Consider the following 17,464-nt stretch of genomic DNA (forward strand, 5'->3'; position numbering starts at 1 on the left):
CATTCCGGGTTGCATTGAATGGTGCTCTCTCGGATAACTTCCAAATCCCAGCAGGTGTTCCGCAGGGCAGCTTGCTTGGTCCCGTGCTTTACAGTATATATACCGCCGACATTCCCGAACTGCCTGACGGTTGCTTCCTATCACTCTTTGCGGACGACACGGCCATCCTCTGCAAAGGGAGAGTAACCCGCCATGTTACCAAAAAGCTGCAAGACTGTATCAATAGCATCTGTACCTACATGACCACGTGGAAGATAAAGCTAAACTACTCCAAAACGCAAGCTATGCTTCTCCCATATAGCTTGTCTCCAAGGCTAAAACCACCAGTCGATTGCAAAATAGTAATCAATGGCTCTACCGTGGAGTGGTTAGAAGAGGCTGTCTACTTGGGACTGACCATTGATCCAAAGCTGTTATTCAGTAAACACATTGAAAAAGTGAGAAACAAATGCAATCTCCTAATAAAAAAATTATACCCTCTTATGAACAGACGATCCAAAATGAATCGGAAAAACAAACTTGCTATATATAAGCAAATAATTGCACCGGTCATGCACTATGGCATGCCCATCTGGGCCACCTGCGCTAAAACCCACAAGCTGAAATTACAGATTGTCCAAAACAAATGCTTGAAGATGATCCTTGATTTGCCATGGGACACAAGGACAACTGAAGTGCATAGATCTGCTGATGAAAAAACCATCGAAGAAAAAATAGTCGACTCTTGTGCAAAGTTCAGAAATAGCTGCATCAACTCAGAGCACCTTCTGATACAAAATCTTATAGGTTAGTTTAGGTTAAGGATTAGGTTAAGGTTATCAGTAAACAACTACTGTTACAAAGGAACAACTTGGCTATGCGAAAAACTGAATATTATTGCTACACTAAACAAAGATGAAAAATTTTATAAAAATTGCGTCACTTAAAATGTAAATTATAACAGAAATGTAAAATACAAAAGAAACAATAAAATATTTAATGTAAAAAAAAAAAAACCTGCGTGTTTCATTCTGTGTTTTATCTTCATCGTGTTTAGTTGCCTAGAAGACCTCAACCAACCGACAATAATGGCTCGTACCAAGCAGACTGCTCGTAAATCAACCGGAGGAAAGGCTCCTCGCAAGCAGCTGGCGACGAAGGCTGCTCGTAAAAGTGCTCCGGCTACTGGTGGAGTGAAGAAGCCTCACCGTTATCGTCCGGGAACAGTCGCTCTTCGCGAGATCCGTCGTTATCAGAAGTCAACTGAGCTGCTGATCCGCAAGCTCCCATTCCAGCGCCTGGTTCGTGAAATCGCTCAAGATTTCAAGACCGACCTGCGTTTCCAGAGTTCAGCTGTTATGGCCTTGCAGGAAGCCAGTGAAGCCTATCTGGTTGGCCTGTTCGAAGACACCAATCTGTGCGCTATCCACGCCAAACGAGTCACCATTATGCCAAAAGCAGTGGCGTAGTAAGAAAATTTTTCGGGGGGGGATATGAAATTTTTTTGTAAATATATGAAAAAATGTTCAAAAACATTCTGAGCAGGAAAAAAATGTTCAAAAACCAACAACTCAGGGAACAGGTTTGGGTAGTCAAGGTAGGAAAGCTAGCTGTTGGTATAGAATAAATGCTCTTCCCCTACGAGGACAATCTAAGCGGCAAACTTCAGACTATCTAATTTACTGAGCCCTTCAGTTCCCTTGTGCCATTCAGTACCACTTCCTCGTTGAGCTTCCGACTGATTCGCGAACTACTTGGTCTAGTCCCCGACAATAGATCTAGCCTACTCCGACGAAAAGTTCCCCGGCGAGAGAAGTTCGAGCCAACCAGCCAGGTGCTAGGTCAGTTCGGCGATTCCGGTAGAGTGGGCATCCGGTTTGCTGGAGCCCCGGCGCGACTGGTGGTTTATCGTCGCGGTCTAAGCGGTCTCGTTCCCGGCGGTGAATCTGACTGTAAGCTAAAGGAGAGGTCCCAGACGAAAGAAGTTCTCCCGATACCGATTCTTATTTGATTTCAATACCACAACTTCTTGAGCCCTTTGACTCCGTAACCGGTGCCATTTAGCACCGCAACTCCTTTAAGCCTTTTAGTTCTCTTCTTGGGCCATTTAGCACTACTTCCTTGATGGTCCATTCAGTCCTCGACTTGTTCGCGAACAACTCGGTCTAGTCCCCGACGATGGACCTGACCTACTCCGACAGAGTATTCCCCGGCGAGAGAAGTTCTCCCGAGATCGAGCTAATCAGTTAAGTGCCTAGTTCGGCGATTCTGGTGAAGCAGGGTATCCGATGCACTGGTGCACCGATGACCCGCGACTAGCGGTGTCTCGTCGCTGTCTATTCAGTCTAGTCCCCAGCGGTGAATCTAGCTTACGATAGCGGAGAGTTCCCTGGCGAAAAAAGTTTTCCCAATATCGATTCTTCTTTGGTTTTCGCTATTTTTCTATCGGAACAAACGGTGGGGTGCCGTAGTCGGTCTGGCAAATCTGCATGGAGCGTGACATCCGGTTCGCTGGCGTTTCGACGACTCATACTCGCTGCTTTGTTGCAGTCTAAACGACTAGTCCTCGGCGGTGGATCTAGCTTATACCTGCGGAGAGTTCCCTGGTGGTGATTGCTCTCCCGAAACCGTTGTTCGATGTCCATTTCGCTGTAAGGCAGTCATGATCTACATCAGCGGTGTTCAACCTTTTAAGTAGCTCCCTGCACGTCACTTCAAACCTCGGACATTCAAAGACTCTCCTCGGACATTCAAAGACTTCAAATCTCGGACATTCAAAGACGCTCCAGGCACAGTGTTGACGTTGCGTGCCCACACCGATGAAGATACTCCTTAAGCAGCCGTGGCTCGGTAGAAGCTGTTTCAGGTTGAAGGTCATCTCTCCGTGCATTCTATTGACCCACGTCGACAGGTTTGGATGAGCCAGTAGGTCCACTTTCCTTTCTCCGTATTATCCTATGCCTGCAGCTACGTCATCATCGAATCGATTCTCATCATCTTCATCACGTTTCTGACATTTCATTGATTGTAGCACTTGATATCCTCCGTCAGGGTAATGCAGATGGGGATCATCTCGGCATCAAGGCATACTGCCTCCGGTACGCAATCGCAACTCGTACGACCAGTAGTCGAAGCGTCCTGTTCAGCTTTTCGCGGTTTCACTTGGTTTTCAGCGCCGCACCCCAAGCAGTATCGATGACGAAACACTAGATAAAGACCCGACATTTCGCATGTGTAATCAACGTGGTTGTTTAAGCTCAATCAGTCGTCGATTATCACTCCCAATTGCTTCAGTGCACGCTTCGATGCATTCACGTGCCCTTCGATGGTGATCTGTATCCGCTGAAACGCTTTTCAGTTGCTGTCCAACAACAAAACCGTCTTGTAGTGAGCTATTTGCAGCTTGACCCGTTCATCCAGCTCTCGATCGCATCGATTGTCTCCGTCACCGATTTTCTTCAAGTGTCTCACCGTTAGTGACACATCATCCACGAAACCAACGATTTTCACTTTCCTTGGCAGCAGCATTGTTAAGACCCCACACTGATAGAATATATTCGTAAATCGCTAGGAATTTATTTTGTACAAACAACTTTAATAAAATATACGAATTTTTCGTATATATGATGTAGTTCTATCGAAACCCTTTTATTTTTTATTACGAGTTTTTCGTGAAAACCACGAAATGACTTTCGTTGGCTTATTACGAAACAGCTTCATTCAGCAAACGAGTCGTTCGCTGTTATATACGAATATCTTTATAATATTTACGAGCACCATTCGTCAAACCGTCCACGTCAAAAGAGCAATATGGAGCCATTGTTGCTATTCGTCAGATAATTGTTGTTGTCTGACTATTTAGTAGTCGTATCCGTGTCCGCCGGTTGCAGGAAGATTTCCTGAACCTCTTTCGCTTCCAGTTGATTCAGAATCTGGAGCAGTACAGAATCAGTTGAGCCATCGTGAACTGCTCGTTGATTTTGTATGAATAATTTTGAGTTTTTCTCTGCCAGATCGGTGCTGTCAAACATCGATCCTAAAAGATCGAATGCGACCAACGAAATCGTTTGTAATATACATAAGCGTTTATTAAAATAAAAGAAACTTTCGTTCATCAAGCGGCCATTTCTTCGTATTATAATAAAAGCGATTTGGCCACATCGATTTTTTTAAATAAAAAAAAACATCGATCCTAAAAGATCGACTGAAAACAATAAGAGGCCAATAAATACGAAAACTTTTCTAAGATAAACGAAAAGATTTCATGCGACCAACGAAATCGTTCGTAATATACACAAACGTTTATTAAAATAAACAAAACATTTCATTTCATTCACGAAAAATAATGTCGTTATCAACGATAAAATTCGTGCAGTGTACATTAAATGTGTAAAATTTACGAAAACTTTCGTTCACCATACGGCCATTCTTGTTCATGAAATGAACGAAACTTACTATTTACAATGCACGAAAATACTTCGTTGCAGAAAACGACGAATGAATTCGTGCATTGCATGATTTATTATATTCACGAATTTATATTATCAGTGCATCTTACATCCCATTCCAAAGTGTTTGACAGAGAATGGAGCCCTGAGTAACGCCCGCTGCGACTCGCATTGCCGTCTGGTACAGCAGTGCTCTACTCTGGAAGTAGCTCTTCAGGATCTGGCTCATTCTTTTATGGCACGCTGCGGCACTGGTCTATTCGAGGCTGGATGGCTCGGTGACTTCACTGACTTTGGCAGCAACATCAGTTTCTGCACCTTCCTTATTTTGGGGATTACTTTCGTCTAAAGACGTCAGCAGTAGCATCCTGAACATGTCCGGATATGCCAGGATCGCAGCTTTCAGCACCACAATTGGTATTCCATCCGGACCGAGGGTTTTCTTTGATTTTAGTCACATCGACGCGTCTTTGAGCTCGTCGTTAGTCACTTGCCACTCGACTGTGTTGCCCCCTTCTTCTTCGCCGTACGGTGTCGGTGACCAGGTAGTTGAATCGTGATTCGGGAAGAGACCCTCAACGATTATGTTTTGCTTACCCGGGCATATTTCAGCTCGTGTCGACGGACCCTCGTCTTCGTCATGACGAATCAGTACGCGTCCCCCAAGGATTGGCGTTTATTTCTCAGCACAGCTACTTATGGCAATTGGCTTGCTAAGCTTGATCTCCCGTTTTAAAAAGTCCCTACCTTCTAGATACGTCGCTTGCGCTCCTCCTTACTCTCCGATCTTGCGCTCTGAACCTGCCTTCTGGATCTAAGACAAGCAGCGCATAGCGTACTGAGTTACTCATTTAACCAGTAAGCTGCACGCCGTCTACTACATGGCCCTAGTTTTCGTGATGTTGTAACGTCACAAGCCGTCACAATCCTTCTAGCCGTCAGCCGTATCAACGTACTTAATTCCGTTGTTCGCCGAAGTAACTCAACAAAGAGGTTTTCGTTAAAGGCTTTCGTCTTCCACTTTAGCTTGCCGCCCGTCCTTCTTCGTGCTGCAGCAGGGTTCCATTGGCCGATATGGTAGGGAATCGCCTGGTGGCCTCCATGGGGATACTTCTCTCACACTCTCCAGTCCATGTTCGCCGTCAGTCAAGGACTACAGAATGTGGCGAAATTTCTCTCGGTACCTATATCCGTTTCGTGAACTATTAAGCTCCTAGCTCCTCGCTTCGCCGCGATCTACTCGTTATAGTCCTCGGCGGTTGAGCTAGCGTCCACAACGTGCCGACAGGTAGGTGTCCAGTCTGCAGCCAATTTTCACTACAAGGAAATATTTTCACAAGATAACTTTTGCAATTGAAACGTTGAGAATTTCATTTAAAATATTAGGCATATTTTTGTTTAACATATTCATTTTTTTTTCAAATTTCTCCAAAATATTTCGGGGGGGGTTTCGTCCCCAAAACCCCCCCCGCTACTACGCCACTGGCCAAAAGACATTCAGCTGGCTCGTCGTATCCGTGGCGAACGTGCTTAAGATTATCAGCTTTCGCAGGATCTCATTATCAGTAATACCAAAGGCCCTTTTCAGGGCCACCAAGTTCATTGTCTAAGAGTTAGAATTTGAATTTTCTATGATTTATTATTGAATCTATCCTACTTGAAAACAGAAATCAGTCTTCCATTTCGAACAATCTGAAAATTCAAATGTAAATTGTAAATACGCTATAGACTTTAAATGGGTTGACTGTTGATCACAGAGATTTCAAAATGGCCGACAGTAATTAAAGAATTATTTTGGGATGTGCTGGTAAGCGGCGTTAGTGTTTAAACGGGGCTAATTGTTCAAGACTTTAAAGTTTTTTCATGCGAACAACTCGAATCTCTATAATTTGAGGTTGGGTATCATTCTAAAATTTAGAAATCAGACAGATTTACGAAAGTGTGTGCAGCTAAGCGTTATGTTCGTCTCATCGCTTGGTTGATTAGTTATAAACAACAATACTGTACTGACAGTATTTCCAACGACGTATTTCTATCTTTATTAGAAATATGGCATCGAATGTGGCGATGAAAGGAACAATTTCGACACTATAGGTTCTATATTGCCACATGCTCAGGTAGGGAAGTTGACGCTAATGCATCCGGCTATCCTACCCATGGGAGTATTGGTATTAGCATGTATCATTGTTTTTGAAAATGTACCTGCATGAACTGTTCTTCAACATTTGAAGTAAAAGTTTTAATTTGTGTAAATACTCTGACCAATATTGGCATCCTATCGAAATTGGTTATGGCCCATTTACATTAGTGCTACCAGCAGAATGTAATCGCTTGTAAGCTGCTGGTAATTTCCAGCATGAAAATTTCTGACGTTTCCGAATTTTATGTTGGCAAATGATGCTGATAGACAAATCCAAGATAGCGCAAAGAAAAAAGTTATTTAAGGGCGTTTTTCTTTATTTAAATATCAAAATATTTTTGAATTTGCGAAAGAACAGTTATTTTGCAAGAATATATCAAATAAACGTATTGTCTGCATTCAATCTACCAGCAAGAGTGTACACATTGCCAACTGCTGGTTTATCAGTATCTAGCTCCAGTATATAATTTGCAATCTACAACGTAAACGCTACATTAGAGCAGTGTCGACCGAAAACAGACGCGCATTTCGAACGTTCCAGTTGTGTGAACATTACCGGTTTATTCCATTGATGAGTTCGAATAGATTGACGGTTGATCACAAAGAATTCAATACCTATTTCTTCGCTCATGAATTTCTCTGGGATTTGGGTTTGAGTGTCATTCCAAAATTTTGAAACAATCCCCTACTCTTTGAATCAGGAAATTCTCTCTTAAAATCGAGAGTCTTGTTTTTGTCATTTAATAGTTACGCTTTTCAACAATCTGGTGAATTGAGCAATACTCCAAAAAAGTTAGATTCAATTTGGAACCATGGGATTTTTAAACATAGTCCTCAAAATCATGCTCCAGAGCGTCATGTCAGGGGTATTGCACTATAAAACAGCATTAAAGGCAATATTTGCAACAGCATATTTCCATGACACCCTGATTCCAATGAAATTGATCGTTTGATTGATACTCAGAGTTGCAGTTATGCTATGAATCATGTGATCTTACCCGTAAGTGATTATCAGCCTCATCTTCGGCATTTTTGGGCAGATCCACCATTACTAGAACAATAAGTCGCCCATCGGAAACAATTTCATTTTTTTCTTTATCGCAAATATGTGGTCGTCCTGAAAAGGACGGTTTTGTACAAGAGTTGGTTCAGCATTCGATTTAGGCCTTCTTTTCGGTTTTCTTGGGCAGCAGCACGGCTTGAATATTTGGCAGAACACCACCCTGAGCAATGGTCACTCCAGAGAGCAGTTTGTTCAACTCCTCATCGTTGCGAATGGCCAGCTGCAGATGACGCGGGATGATTCTGGTCTTCTTGTTGTCACGAGCAGCATTTCCTGCCAATTCCAACACTTCGGCAGCCAGGTATTCCATCACAGCCGCCAGATAGACGGGTGCTCCGGCTCCAACACGTTCGGCATAGTTTCCTTTTCTCAGCAGACGGTGAATACGGCCCACAGGAAACTGAAGACCAGCACGATTCGAGCGGGACTTTGCCTTTCCCTTAACTTTGCCTCCTTTACCGCGTCCAGACATTTTCTTTGTTAGATTTTCGTTTCACGTAGCAACTGCGTACTGCAATAGAGTGATACTGATGCCAATTGCCCGGAAAGACCCGTTTTATACCCGCTGCAATGTTCATCAACTACCGAAGGGTGGAGCTACGAAGGAAATGTAACGAGAAAACATAAAAAAGGACGGATTGTCATTGCACTACGAATGAGTATAAAAGAGACATGGTATACGGTGCGTCATTATCATTTCGTTTGTAGCATCGTAAACGCATCATACGTCAGTTGAAATGGCACCAAAAACCAGTGGAAAGGCCGCCAAAAAATCCGGCAAAGCACAGAAGAGTATTGTCAAGGGTGACAAGAAGAAGCGTAAGCAACGCAGGAAGGAAAGCTACGCCATCTACATCTACAAGGTGTTGAAACAAGTCCATCCGGACACCGGCGTCTCGTCCAAAGCTATGAGCATCATGAACAGCTTTGTTAACGACATTTTCGAACGCATTGCTAACGAGGCTTCTCGTCTGGCACACTACAACAAACGTTCGACAATCACTTCTCGCGAAGTACAAACCGCTGTTCGTTTGCTGCTGCCGGGAGAGTTGGCCAAGCACGCTGTCTCGGAAGGCACCAAAGCCGTCACCAAATACACGAGCTCCAAGTAAATTCTTCTGACCATTTCACTAAAAAACGGCCCTTTTCAGGGCCATCAAAACATTACTAAAGAATCGATTTGAATTTTCTACATTGGTAGTCAACATAGCTTTCGGTTTTGTTGCCGAAAAGAATGCAGAAATTGTAGGTTATAATAGTGTTCTTCTTTCTGCTACTCGAAGCTACGATGAGCTGCTAACAGCTGAATAAAAGCGTATTGGGACACGACATTCTATTGTTGGTTGAATACAGTTGAGATCTTTGGAAGGAGGTAGGGAGATTTGAAATTGGAGACTATTTCGTTGATTGTGCAGCCTACAATCGATGGAATGCGTCTAAATTAGTATTAGTAGGTATATTGTTTCCATTCTAAAAATGGGTAAGGAATCTCGTGCTTGAGTGAATTGGAAGCCGCTGTTTTTTGAGCCTGAGCTAGTACGTTGAACAAAGATGACAGATGCGGTTCTAAACAGTGACTTCACGTGGATAGAATGAAAATGATCGAATTGTTTTCTTTTCAGTTATAGTAAAAAGTACCATCAAACAGGGTAACTTGCAACACTTCAACATATTTCTGTTCTGATGAATTTAACAACGTTAATAATATTTAAAATTCAGCACTATAGCTGTCATCTGTTAGCATATGTGAAAAGATAATCATGTACTACAGGGCGTTCTTCTGTATTTTGAGATTTTTCAAAAGAATAGAATCTGGAAGATCGAGTATACATACAATAGCAAACGTTACTGTTGGATACAGGTTTGTTTATCATCTCAAATATACGCAAGATAACGATTTAACTATGTTAACTATCCCTGTGGGACAACATGCAACAGTCTTTGTCATGTTACTATTATTCCTTGAGCTAGCTGACTGATAGAGCGTTAAAAATAAGTCTGTATAGCATTTTAAAGGTTTAACCTACAACTAGAATATAAAAATGCTACTTTAATACAGAACATTACCAGGATGTCGGGAATTGCTTCTCTAGCCGTATTAGAAAAAACTCAATTTCTGTCTCCCTATAAGGGAACATGGGGAGACTTGACCAGGCGCAAATTCTACAATTGGCAATAACGTGTTCTATTTAGTTCTTAAAAATTAAAAAAAAAAATTACTAAATTTGACAGTTTGGAATGAAAAACCCTTTCCTCATGAAAAAATATTCCGTAATTAATAAATTTGCGTTAAATGGTGTAATTTTTTATCAAACTTTGTATGAACATAGCTACTCGAGTAATTTTTTATTTAAAGTACTAATATATTATGTAATTCCTTATTAAGTAGTAAAATGATTTTACATAAACCAGGATATTGGAATAGTTCACTGCATTGAACGCAAGAACTAATACTGGGAAGACTTGACCAAGCGGTAATAATCTGAAGAAAGGTACAAAATTTCTTCTGTAGCACCTACTGTTAATGTTAATCACATCACAAAAAAATCTCACCTCAAGCACCAGTCTATACTTTTATAGCACTTGTAAACAAAATTAGCAGTTATATCGCTGATTTCGTGCCGTGTGAACATGTAATGTAAGTAGTACAGTTAATCACTAAAAGGAAATGCATTTATAAAATCCAGATTTATGAAATGCAAGACTTATAATTTTTACTGGTACCCAAGGATCTCGAAAATAGGAAAAAAATGGTTACAGTATGTTTTGTACCATTATTTATTGTTCTGATCTTTCAAAATCTTCTTGGTCAAGTCTCCCCAGGCCTTGGTCAACTCTCCCCGCAATGGTTCGACCTCAGAAAAACGAACTATAACTTATGAAAAAGTAAACCAAACATTCTTCAAAAAATAATACATTATACAGCTGTACATTACGTTTTAATGAGCTTTGAAGGATTGAAAACTTTTTTAGAGATTTACATAGGTTTGACTGAAAACCTGGTCAAGTCTCCCCATGTTCCCCTATTCAACTGAATTTTTCTAGCAATTATAATAGTACGATTGCATGGAAAAGACAGTCGTTGACAGTGTAAATTAATAGGTGTAATCTGTTTTCAATAATATTTTATCTCAAAACCACTTTTTTGAGCTAATCAAAAACGTAACTAGAACAAATCATTTGGACATTTCCACAGCTGAATTAAAATTGATTTCTCCAGCATAAGATTTTATTTTCCTTTACCTAATTGGTTTAAATAAACAATTTTGTGCCCATTTTTATGACACTTTCAGTTATTTTTCATGAAAGTGCGCTATTTTCAAACTATTGTCATAGGAATCGATAAAAATCGGTTTTTGACTCTAGGGAAAAATGGATGAGTAAATGGATCACACATCTAATCATACATGCTAGTAAATTTAACTAGCAATTGCGTAAGATTTACATTCCAATTCCATTACCTTGACACAAAAGATATATTTAAATTGTCCCCAGTGCATTTAGCAAACTTACTAATTTGTAGATTTGGCATGAAATAGTAATAAATAATATTTAACAATTCAATCATGGAGGGACTCACACGAAATCTAGACGCCGAAGCAGATATTTTGCTACATTAACGGTATGATTTAGAAGCAAATAATTTCGATTAGTAAATTGAAAAACATACGCATATATGATGCTATCTTGAAGAGAAAACATTTGTCTTTTCAATAAACAGCATTACAAATTAATATTTATTATTTAAATGAGACTAATTACCTATTTTTCGCAAATCAGTTTCATAATGACGTGAATAGTGCATAATAAATTATAATTTCCCTCACATACAGTTCAATGTGAATGCCCTTGTGTAATTATTTAGAGAGCCCAAATATTGCCTCAAATATAAATTAAATTATTGAAGCAGGTGAACTAACAATGATTCGAATAATACTAATTTAAAAGAATAGTTCAGAAAAATTATCTCCACCAACCGAACAGCAATTCTCAACCGCCATGCATAAGCATTCCCTAACACGGTCGACGAAACCAAGCGCCAACAAGCCCAATGTTACCACTTTTCGTATATTTTCCCCCACAGTTTGTATACATTTCCAAGTGAAATAAAGTGAGATAAAATGGCTGAAACCGCTACCGAAGTTGCTGCTGCGGCTCCTGCTGCTGCCTCTCCGGCCAAGGCTCCGAAGAAGGCCAAGGCTGCCAAAAGTGGCCCTGCTAAACCGAAAAAACCATCGACCCATCCACCAGTGAATGATATGGTTCTAGCTGCCATCAAGACCCTGAAAGAACGCAACGGTTCATCGCTGCAGGCCATCAAGAAATACATCGCCGCCAACTACAAGTGTGACGTCGCCAAGTTGGCTCCGTTCATCAAGAAGGCCCTGAAATCGGGTGTCGAGAAGGGAAAGCTTTCCCAGACCAAGGGTACTGGTGCTTCCGGTTCCTTCAAGGTTAAGGCCGACGCTAAGAAACCGGCCGGTGAGAAAAAGCCAAAGAAGGCTGCTGCTGCCAAAAAGCCAAAGAAGGCTGCTGGAGAGAAAAAGGCGGCTGCCAAGAAGCCAGCTGGCGAGAAGAAGGCAAAGAAGCCAAAAGCCACTGCCGCTAAGAAATCTGTTGCGAAGAAAGCCAAGGCAGCTCCTGCAAAGGCCGCCAAGAAGGCAGCTGCTCCCAAACAGAAAGCCACCAAACCATCGAAGGCCGCAGCCAACAAGCCTAAGACCCCGAAGCCAAAGAAGGCCGCACCAGCCAAGAAAGCTGCTCCAAAGAAAGCTGCCGCTAAGAAGTAAATTCAGTTGATGCCGAATATTGCATTTGCTGGCTCAGCATAATAACACAAAACAGTCCTTTTCAGGGCTACCAAATACTTTTCAAAAGAATTTGATTGATATTTTTCCATCGAATAACGAATGCTTGAAGTAATATTCCCACTTTTAATATTCCTTTGCAAAACGAATAATTCAAATGAATATTACACTTTAAAGCTATAAAGCGAAGATTTTTCTATTCCGTGCTTTGTTCGTTAAATGTATTGGGTAAATGTTTCGTTCCACCCATTTAGCGAAATTGACAATATCTCAATGCTTAGCACTTTATACTCTACATTGTTTATGTAAATTTGTTGCTTTACAAGTTAGAAAAAATGTTTCACTTACATTTCATAGTTTCATTCTAGTTAATATGCATATACATAAATTTCAACTATACTTAAAATTGAAATATACATCGTTTGGTACAACCCAATCGTTTAAACGTTCACGCCAGATGTGTGACTTTTTGGTGCCAACTAGGTACTGGTTTGGACATAACCAACTAGTATTAAGTTGGTGTTAGTTACTGACGAGGAGAATTCGAAACATTAAAAATCCAAACTTTTAATCTAAGTAGTCTTCCGTCACCGAGACAAACATCCCAGTTTGCATATATGTCCCATCTTCATTTAAGTCAGATAATTGTTTTTATTCCCAAACAGAGCCAACGGTTGGGAGTAGCTTACTTGCTGATCGACAGAAGTAGTTTGTGACGTAAGCCATGTCCATATTCGATTCGTTGCTACAGCGCGTCTTAATTTCAATTGCAATACTGGAAACACAGTAGACATTTTGCAACAGTGCCAAAAATAGGGCACAGATTCAACACTAGAGGAATCTGATTTCAACGCTTACAAAAAGTCCAAAAAGAACAGATATGTCAGATCAGAATGATTCTCGAGGCTTTTTTCAAAAAGACATCTAATAATAAGAGACACTCATTATTTACTTTCCTTTCTGTTAATTCTGTTGCCGTTTCAAGAAGCCACCCCGTAGGTTCTAGCTAACGGTCCAGTCGATCTCTTTTGGTACTGACGTGAATAATTCGAAACACAAAAAATTTACTTTATCAAAACTAGTTAAATGCACAGATTTGGGTTTAACCCAATTTGTTTCATAGGAAGAAACAGCTTATAAAATAGAAAATGCAAACTAATTCTTCGAAATAATTTTGGTGGCCCTGAAAAGGGCCTTTTTATATTGATCCAAGTGAGTTTCAGCTATTTAACCTCCAAATCCGTACAAAGTGCGTCCCTGTCGCTTCAGTGCATAGACGACATCCATGGCGGTGACGGTCTTGCGCTTGGCGTGTTCAGTGTAGGTGACGGCATCTCGGATGACATTTTCCAGGAACACCTTCAGCACTCCTCGTGTCTCCTCGTAGATCAGACCGGAGATACGTTTTACACCACCCCGACGAGCCAGACGACGAATGGCGGGCTTGGTGATTCCCTGGATGTTATCACGAAGAACCTTGCGATGACGCTTGGCGCCTCCTTTTCCGAGTCCCTTTCCTCCTTTACCGCGACCAGTCATTTTCTCTGCTTATTGATGCTACTTTCAGTTAAGACCGTTCAATACTAATGCATTGTGCCGAAGCCTCTGTCCTTTATATAGTCGACGAGAGGGTACGTTTTTCCGTTCCTTTTCGCTGATTGGCTGTTCTGTACGGAACAATCAAGTATAAAGAGGGGTGACGGCTGCCTAAGTATTTCATTCTGTGTTTTACCTTCATCGTGTTCAGTTACCTAGAAGACCTCAAACAACAAAACGAAATGGCTCGTACCAAGCAGACTGCTCGTAAATCAACCGGAGGAAAGGCTCCTCGCAAGCAGCTGGCGACGAAGGCTGCTCGTAAAAGTGCTCCGGCTACTGGTGGAGTGAAGAAGCCTCATCGTTATCGTCCGGGAACAGTCGCTCTTCGTGAAATCCGTCGTTACCAGAAGTCGACTGAGCTGCTGATCCGCAAGCTCCCATTCCAGCGCCTGGTTCGTGAAATCGCTCAAGATTTCAAGACCGACCTGCGTTTCCAGAGTTCAGCTGTTATGGCCTTGCAGGAAGCCAGTGAAGCCTATCTGGTTGGCCTGTTCGAAGACACTAATTTGTGTGCAATTCACGCCAAGCGAGTCACCATCATGCCAAAAGACATTCAGCTGGCTCGTCGTATCCGTGGTGAACGTGCTTAAGGTTATCAGCTTTCATTGAATCTCATTATCAATAATACCAAAGGCCCTTTTCAGGGCCACCAAAATCATTGTTTAAGAGTTAGAATTTGAATTTTCTATGCCTTAGTTTGGTTTCGTATTGAATCTATCCTATTTGAAAACAAAAATCAGTTTCCCTTTCGAACAATCTGAATATAATGGTCCATTTAAAAGTAAATTCGCTGTCAGATGGGCTATGGAATTCGAATGGATTGACGGTTGATCACAAAGAGATTTCAAAATGGCCGACAGTAATTAAAAAAGCTTTTAGATCAGAGTTGCTCTAGGCTAGCTCGGAGCTGTCACTTTTGTATGGAAACTGTAAACATTAGAGCGAACCTAGGGCGACTGGATTCTAAAACCGAAAACAGCATTAGTTTGAGATGTGTTGGTTGTTTAAGCGGGGCTATTAGTTCAAAAATTTAATGTTCATTCTCTATGATTTGGGGTTGGGCATCATTCTAAAATATGGAAATTAGTCAGCATTATGAAAGCGCGTGCTCCTAAGCGTCATGTCCGTCTCATCGCTTGGTTGGCTAGATATAAACAACAGTACTGTACTGACGCTATTTGCAATGACGTATTTCTACCGCGTCTGTTTTATTCGAAATGTGGCATCGAACGCAGCAATGAAAAGAACAACTTGGACACAACGGATTCTATATTGCCACATGCTCAGGTAGGGAAGTTGACGCCAATGCATTCGTCTATTCTACCCGTGTAAGTATTGGTACTAGCATGAACCGTTTGTGAAAAAGTACCTGCATGAGCTATTATTCGGAAATATTGCTCACAATAAAGAACACAGAAGATTTCCAACATTTGTACCGGACCTCCTTGCAGATTTAATTTGTCTGTGTAAATACTCTAAAGAATACTGTAGGTAGAGAGTTCATCTCATTCTTACCCCATTCTTATTGGCATCTTATCGACATTGGTTAGAGCCAGCGATGCCAACCTTCCAGTTTAAACTGGATTCTTCCAGTTTTTTTTTTAAATATCCAGTCAAACAGACAATCGGCAAAATCTTCCAGTTTTTTGAAATTTGCGCCAGTTTTATCCAGTTTTTTTTAAATATTCATTTATTTAGTTTTTTTTTCACAAATTGTAACTTAATTCATAGAATTTTCAAGCAAGCGATGGGATGATGCCGCGTGCCCCAGAATAAGATTTTAATCCACCGTAACCTGAACTCTTTTTATACCACTTGTGAGTAAAACGGTTAGGGAATGTACATTTTGATACGATTTCAAATGAATTTTACTCAAACATAAAGATGGCAGTACATTGTGTCAAATATTTTGATGAACATTCGATGAATTTTCAACTAGATGCTATAGTATAATCGTAAGAAAGGTTTAAGTGCATCCTCAAGTTTAAATTTAGGATTTTGTAGATGTGTAGACTGAAACCTTCAAAACAATAGAATTCGACTGTAACTAATACAATTACAATTAAATTGGAGTGTTTTAACATATTTTTTTTTTTAATTTGAACAACAATATCAAAAAACCGACGTATGGAACATACGTGTTTACTTAAAATTACGTTCGTTGAATCATTGACTTAAACATTACAAGGGTAATTTTCGAGCATCCAGTTTTTCCAGTTTTTTTTTTCTAGAAAGGTTCCAGTCTTTTTGAAAAAATGTTGGCAACGCTGGTTAGAGCAGTGTCTGCAGAAAACAGACGCGCATCTCAAACGTGGTGTGAACATTAACCGTCTGTTCAAAGCTAAGTTGGATATTAGATGGCAGATGCGCTGTCGAGTTCGAGTTGATTGACGGTTGATCACAAAGAATTTAATACTTATTTATTCGCTCAACGGTTTTTCTGGGATTTGGATTTGAGTATCATTCTAAAATTTGAAAACCAGACAAGCAACGCTGAATTTGCATTATGCAGATCCCCTACTCTTTGAATCAGGCAATTCTGTCTTAAAATTGCGATTTTTTTGTCATTTAATAGTTACGCTTTTCAGTAATCCGGTGTATTAAACAGTACTTCCAAAAAAATTAGTAGTTCAATTTGGAACAATAGGATTTTTGTACATAGTCCTCAACATCGTGCTCTTGAACGTCATGTCAGTCGTATCGCACTATAAAGCAGCATTAAAGACAATATTTACAGCAACATATTTCCATCAAAGCCTGATTTCAATGAAATTGATCGTTTGATTGAATTTTAAAACAAGAACTAGTCAAATAGCTGCAATTTTTCAATGACACATGTAATTTCACCCTTGAGAGATTTTCAGCCTTATCTTCGGCATTTTTGGACAAATCCATCATTACTAGAACAATATTTCCCCCATAGGAAATAATTTCAATTTTTTCTTTATCGCAAATATGTGGTCGTCCTGAAAAGGACGGTTTGTACAAGCGTTGGTTCAGCGTTAGATTTAGGCCTTCTTTTCGGTCTTCTTGGGGAGTAGCACGGCTTGAATATTTGGCAGAACACCACCCTGAGCGATGGTCACTCCAGAGAGCAGTTTGTTCAACTCCTCATCGTTGCGAATGGCCAGCTGCAGATGACGTGGGATGATTCTGGTCTTCTTGTTGTCACGGGCAGCATTTCCTGCCAATTCCAACACTTCAGCAGCTAGGTATTCCATCACAGCCGCCAGATAGACGGGTGCTCCAGCTCCAACACGTTCGGCGTAATTTCCTTTCCTCAGCAGGCGGTGGATACGGCCCACAGGGAACTGAAGACCAGCACGATTCGAGCGGGACTTTGCCTTTCCCTTAACTTTGCCTCCTTTACCGCGTCCAGACATTTTCTTTGTTAGATTTTCGTTTCACGTAGCAACTGCGTACTGCA

The 17,464-nt window shown here is 40.9% G+C and overlaps 7 protein-coding genes across 7 annotated transcripts; 4 read left to right on the plus strand and 3 right to left on the minus strand.

Moving 5' to 3' along the window:
- The first annotated feature begins 1,048 nt into the window (after positions 1–1,048).
- LOC131682695 (histone H3-like) lies at positions 1,049–5,961 on the plus strand. Its single transcript, XM_058964385.1, has 2 exons — positions 1,049–1,427; positions 5,911–5,961. Exons 1-2 carry the CDS (start codon positions 1,068–1,070, stop codon positions 5,959–5,961), a joined length of 411 nt encoding a protein of 136 aa, XP_058820368.1. The 5' UTR covers positions 1,049–1,067.
- A 1,736-nt stretch (positions 5,962–7,697) lies between these two features.
- LOC131682757 (histone H2A) lies at positions 7,698–8,146 on the minus strand. Its single transcript, XM_058964477.1, has one exon. The coding sequence runs from the start codon at positions 8,100–8,102 to the stop codon at positions 7,728–7,730; it is 375 nt and encodes a 124-aa protein (XP_058820460.1). The 5' UTR covers positions 8,103–8,146; the 3' UTR covers positions 7,698–7,727.
- Positions 8,147–8,342: 196 nt separating this feature from the next.
- Positions 8,343–8,765, plus strand: LOC131682746 (histone H2B). Its single transcript, XM_058964467.1, has one exon. It carries the CDS (start codon positions 8,368–8,370, stop codon positions 8,740–8,742), a length of 375 nt encoding a protein of 124 aa, XP_058820450.1. The 5' UTR covers positions 8,343–8,367; the 3' UTR covers positions 8,743–8,765.
- A 2,953-nt stretch (positions 8,766–11,718) lies between these two features.
- On the plus strand, positions 11,719–12,463 carry LOC131682682 (histone H1B-like). The gene has a single exon (XM_058964360.1). It carries the CDS (start codon positions 11,752–11,754, stop codon positions 12,418–12,420), a length of 669 nt encoding a protein of 222 aa, XP_058820343.1. The 5' UTR covers positions 11,719–11,751; the 3' UTR covers positions 12,421–12,463.
- Positions 12,464–13,636: 1,173 nt separating this feature from the next.
- On the minus strand, positions 13,637–14,006 carry LOC131682802 (histone H4). The gene has a single exon (XM_058964561.1). It carries the CDS (start codon positions 13,975–13,977, stop codon positions 13,666–13,668), a length of 312 nt encoding a protein of 103 aa, XP_058820544.1. The 5' UTR covers positions 13,978–14,006; the 3' UTR covers positions 13,637–13,665.
- A 169-nt stretch (positions 14,007–14,175) lies between these two features.
- LOC131682714 (histone H3) lies at positions 14,176–14,668 on the plus strand. Its single transcript, XM_058964408.1, has one exon. The coding sequence runs from the start codon at positions 14,217–14,219 to the stop codon at positions 14,625–14,627; it is 411 nt and encodes a 136-aa protein (XP_058820391.1). The 5' UTR covers positions 14,176–14,216; the 3' UTR covers positions 14,628–14,668.
- A 1,447-nt stretch (positions 14,669–16,115) lies between these two features.
- LOC131682723 (histone H2A) lies at positions 16,116–17,464 on the minus strand. Its single transcript, XM_058964421.1, has one exon. It carries the CDS (start codon positions 17,418–17,420, stop codon positions 17,046–17,048), a length of 375 nt encoding a protein of 124 aa, XP_058820404.1. The 5' UTR covers positions 17,421–17,464; the 3' UTR covers positions 16,116–17,045.

The sequence above is a fragment of the Topomyia yanbarensis genome, chromosome 1 (genome assembly GCF_030247195.1).
Source record: "Topomyia yanbarensis strain Yona2022 chromosome 1, ASM3024719v1, whole genome shotgun sequence".
In the NCBI taxonomy this organism is placed as follows: Eukaryota; Metazoa; Arthropoda; class Insecta; order Diptera; family Culicidae; genus Topomyia; species Topomyia yanbarensis.

Bases quoted from the DNA above. Each gene is read 5' to 3' on its own strand.
- LOC131682695 (XM_058964385.1), top strand. From the start codon at position 1,068: ATGGCTCGTACCAAGCAGACTGCTCGTAAATCAACCGGAGGAAAGGCT. The intron at 1,428-5,910 runs ATGCCAAAAGCA...CTACTACGCCAC, and splicing joins ACGCCAAACGAGTCACCATT to TGGCCAAAAGACATTCAGCT.
- LOC131682757 (XM_058964477.1), bottom strand. From the start codon at position 8,102: ATGTCTGGACGCGGTAAAGGAGGCAAAGTTAAGGGAAAGGCAAAGTCC.
- LOC131682746 (XM_058964467.1), top strand. From the start codon at position 8,368: ATGGCACCAAAAACCAGTGGAAAGGCCGCCAAAAAATCCGGCAAAGCA.
- LOC131682682 (XM_058964360.1), top strand. From the start codon at position 11,752: ATGGCTGAAACCGCTACCGAAGTTGCTGCTGCGGCTCCTGCTGCTGCC.
- LOC131682802 (XM_058964561.1), bottom strand. From the start codon at position 13,977: ATGACTGGTCGCGGTAAAGGAGGAAAGGGACTCGGAAAAGGAGGCGCC.
- LOC131682714 (XM_058964408.1), top strand. From the start codon at position 14,217: ATGGCTCGTACCAAGCAGACTGCTCGTAAATCAACCGGAGGAAAGGCT.
- LOC131682723 (XM_058964421.1), bottom strand. From the start codon at position 17,420: ATGTCTGGACGCGGTAAAGGAGGCAAAGTTAAGGGAAAGGCAAAGTCC.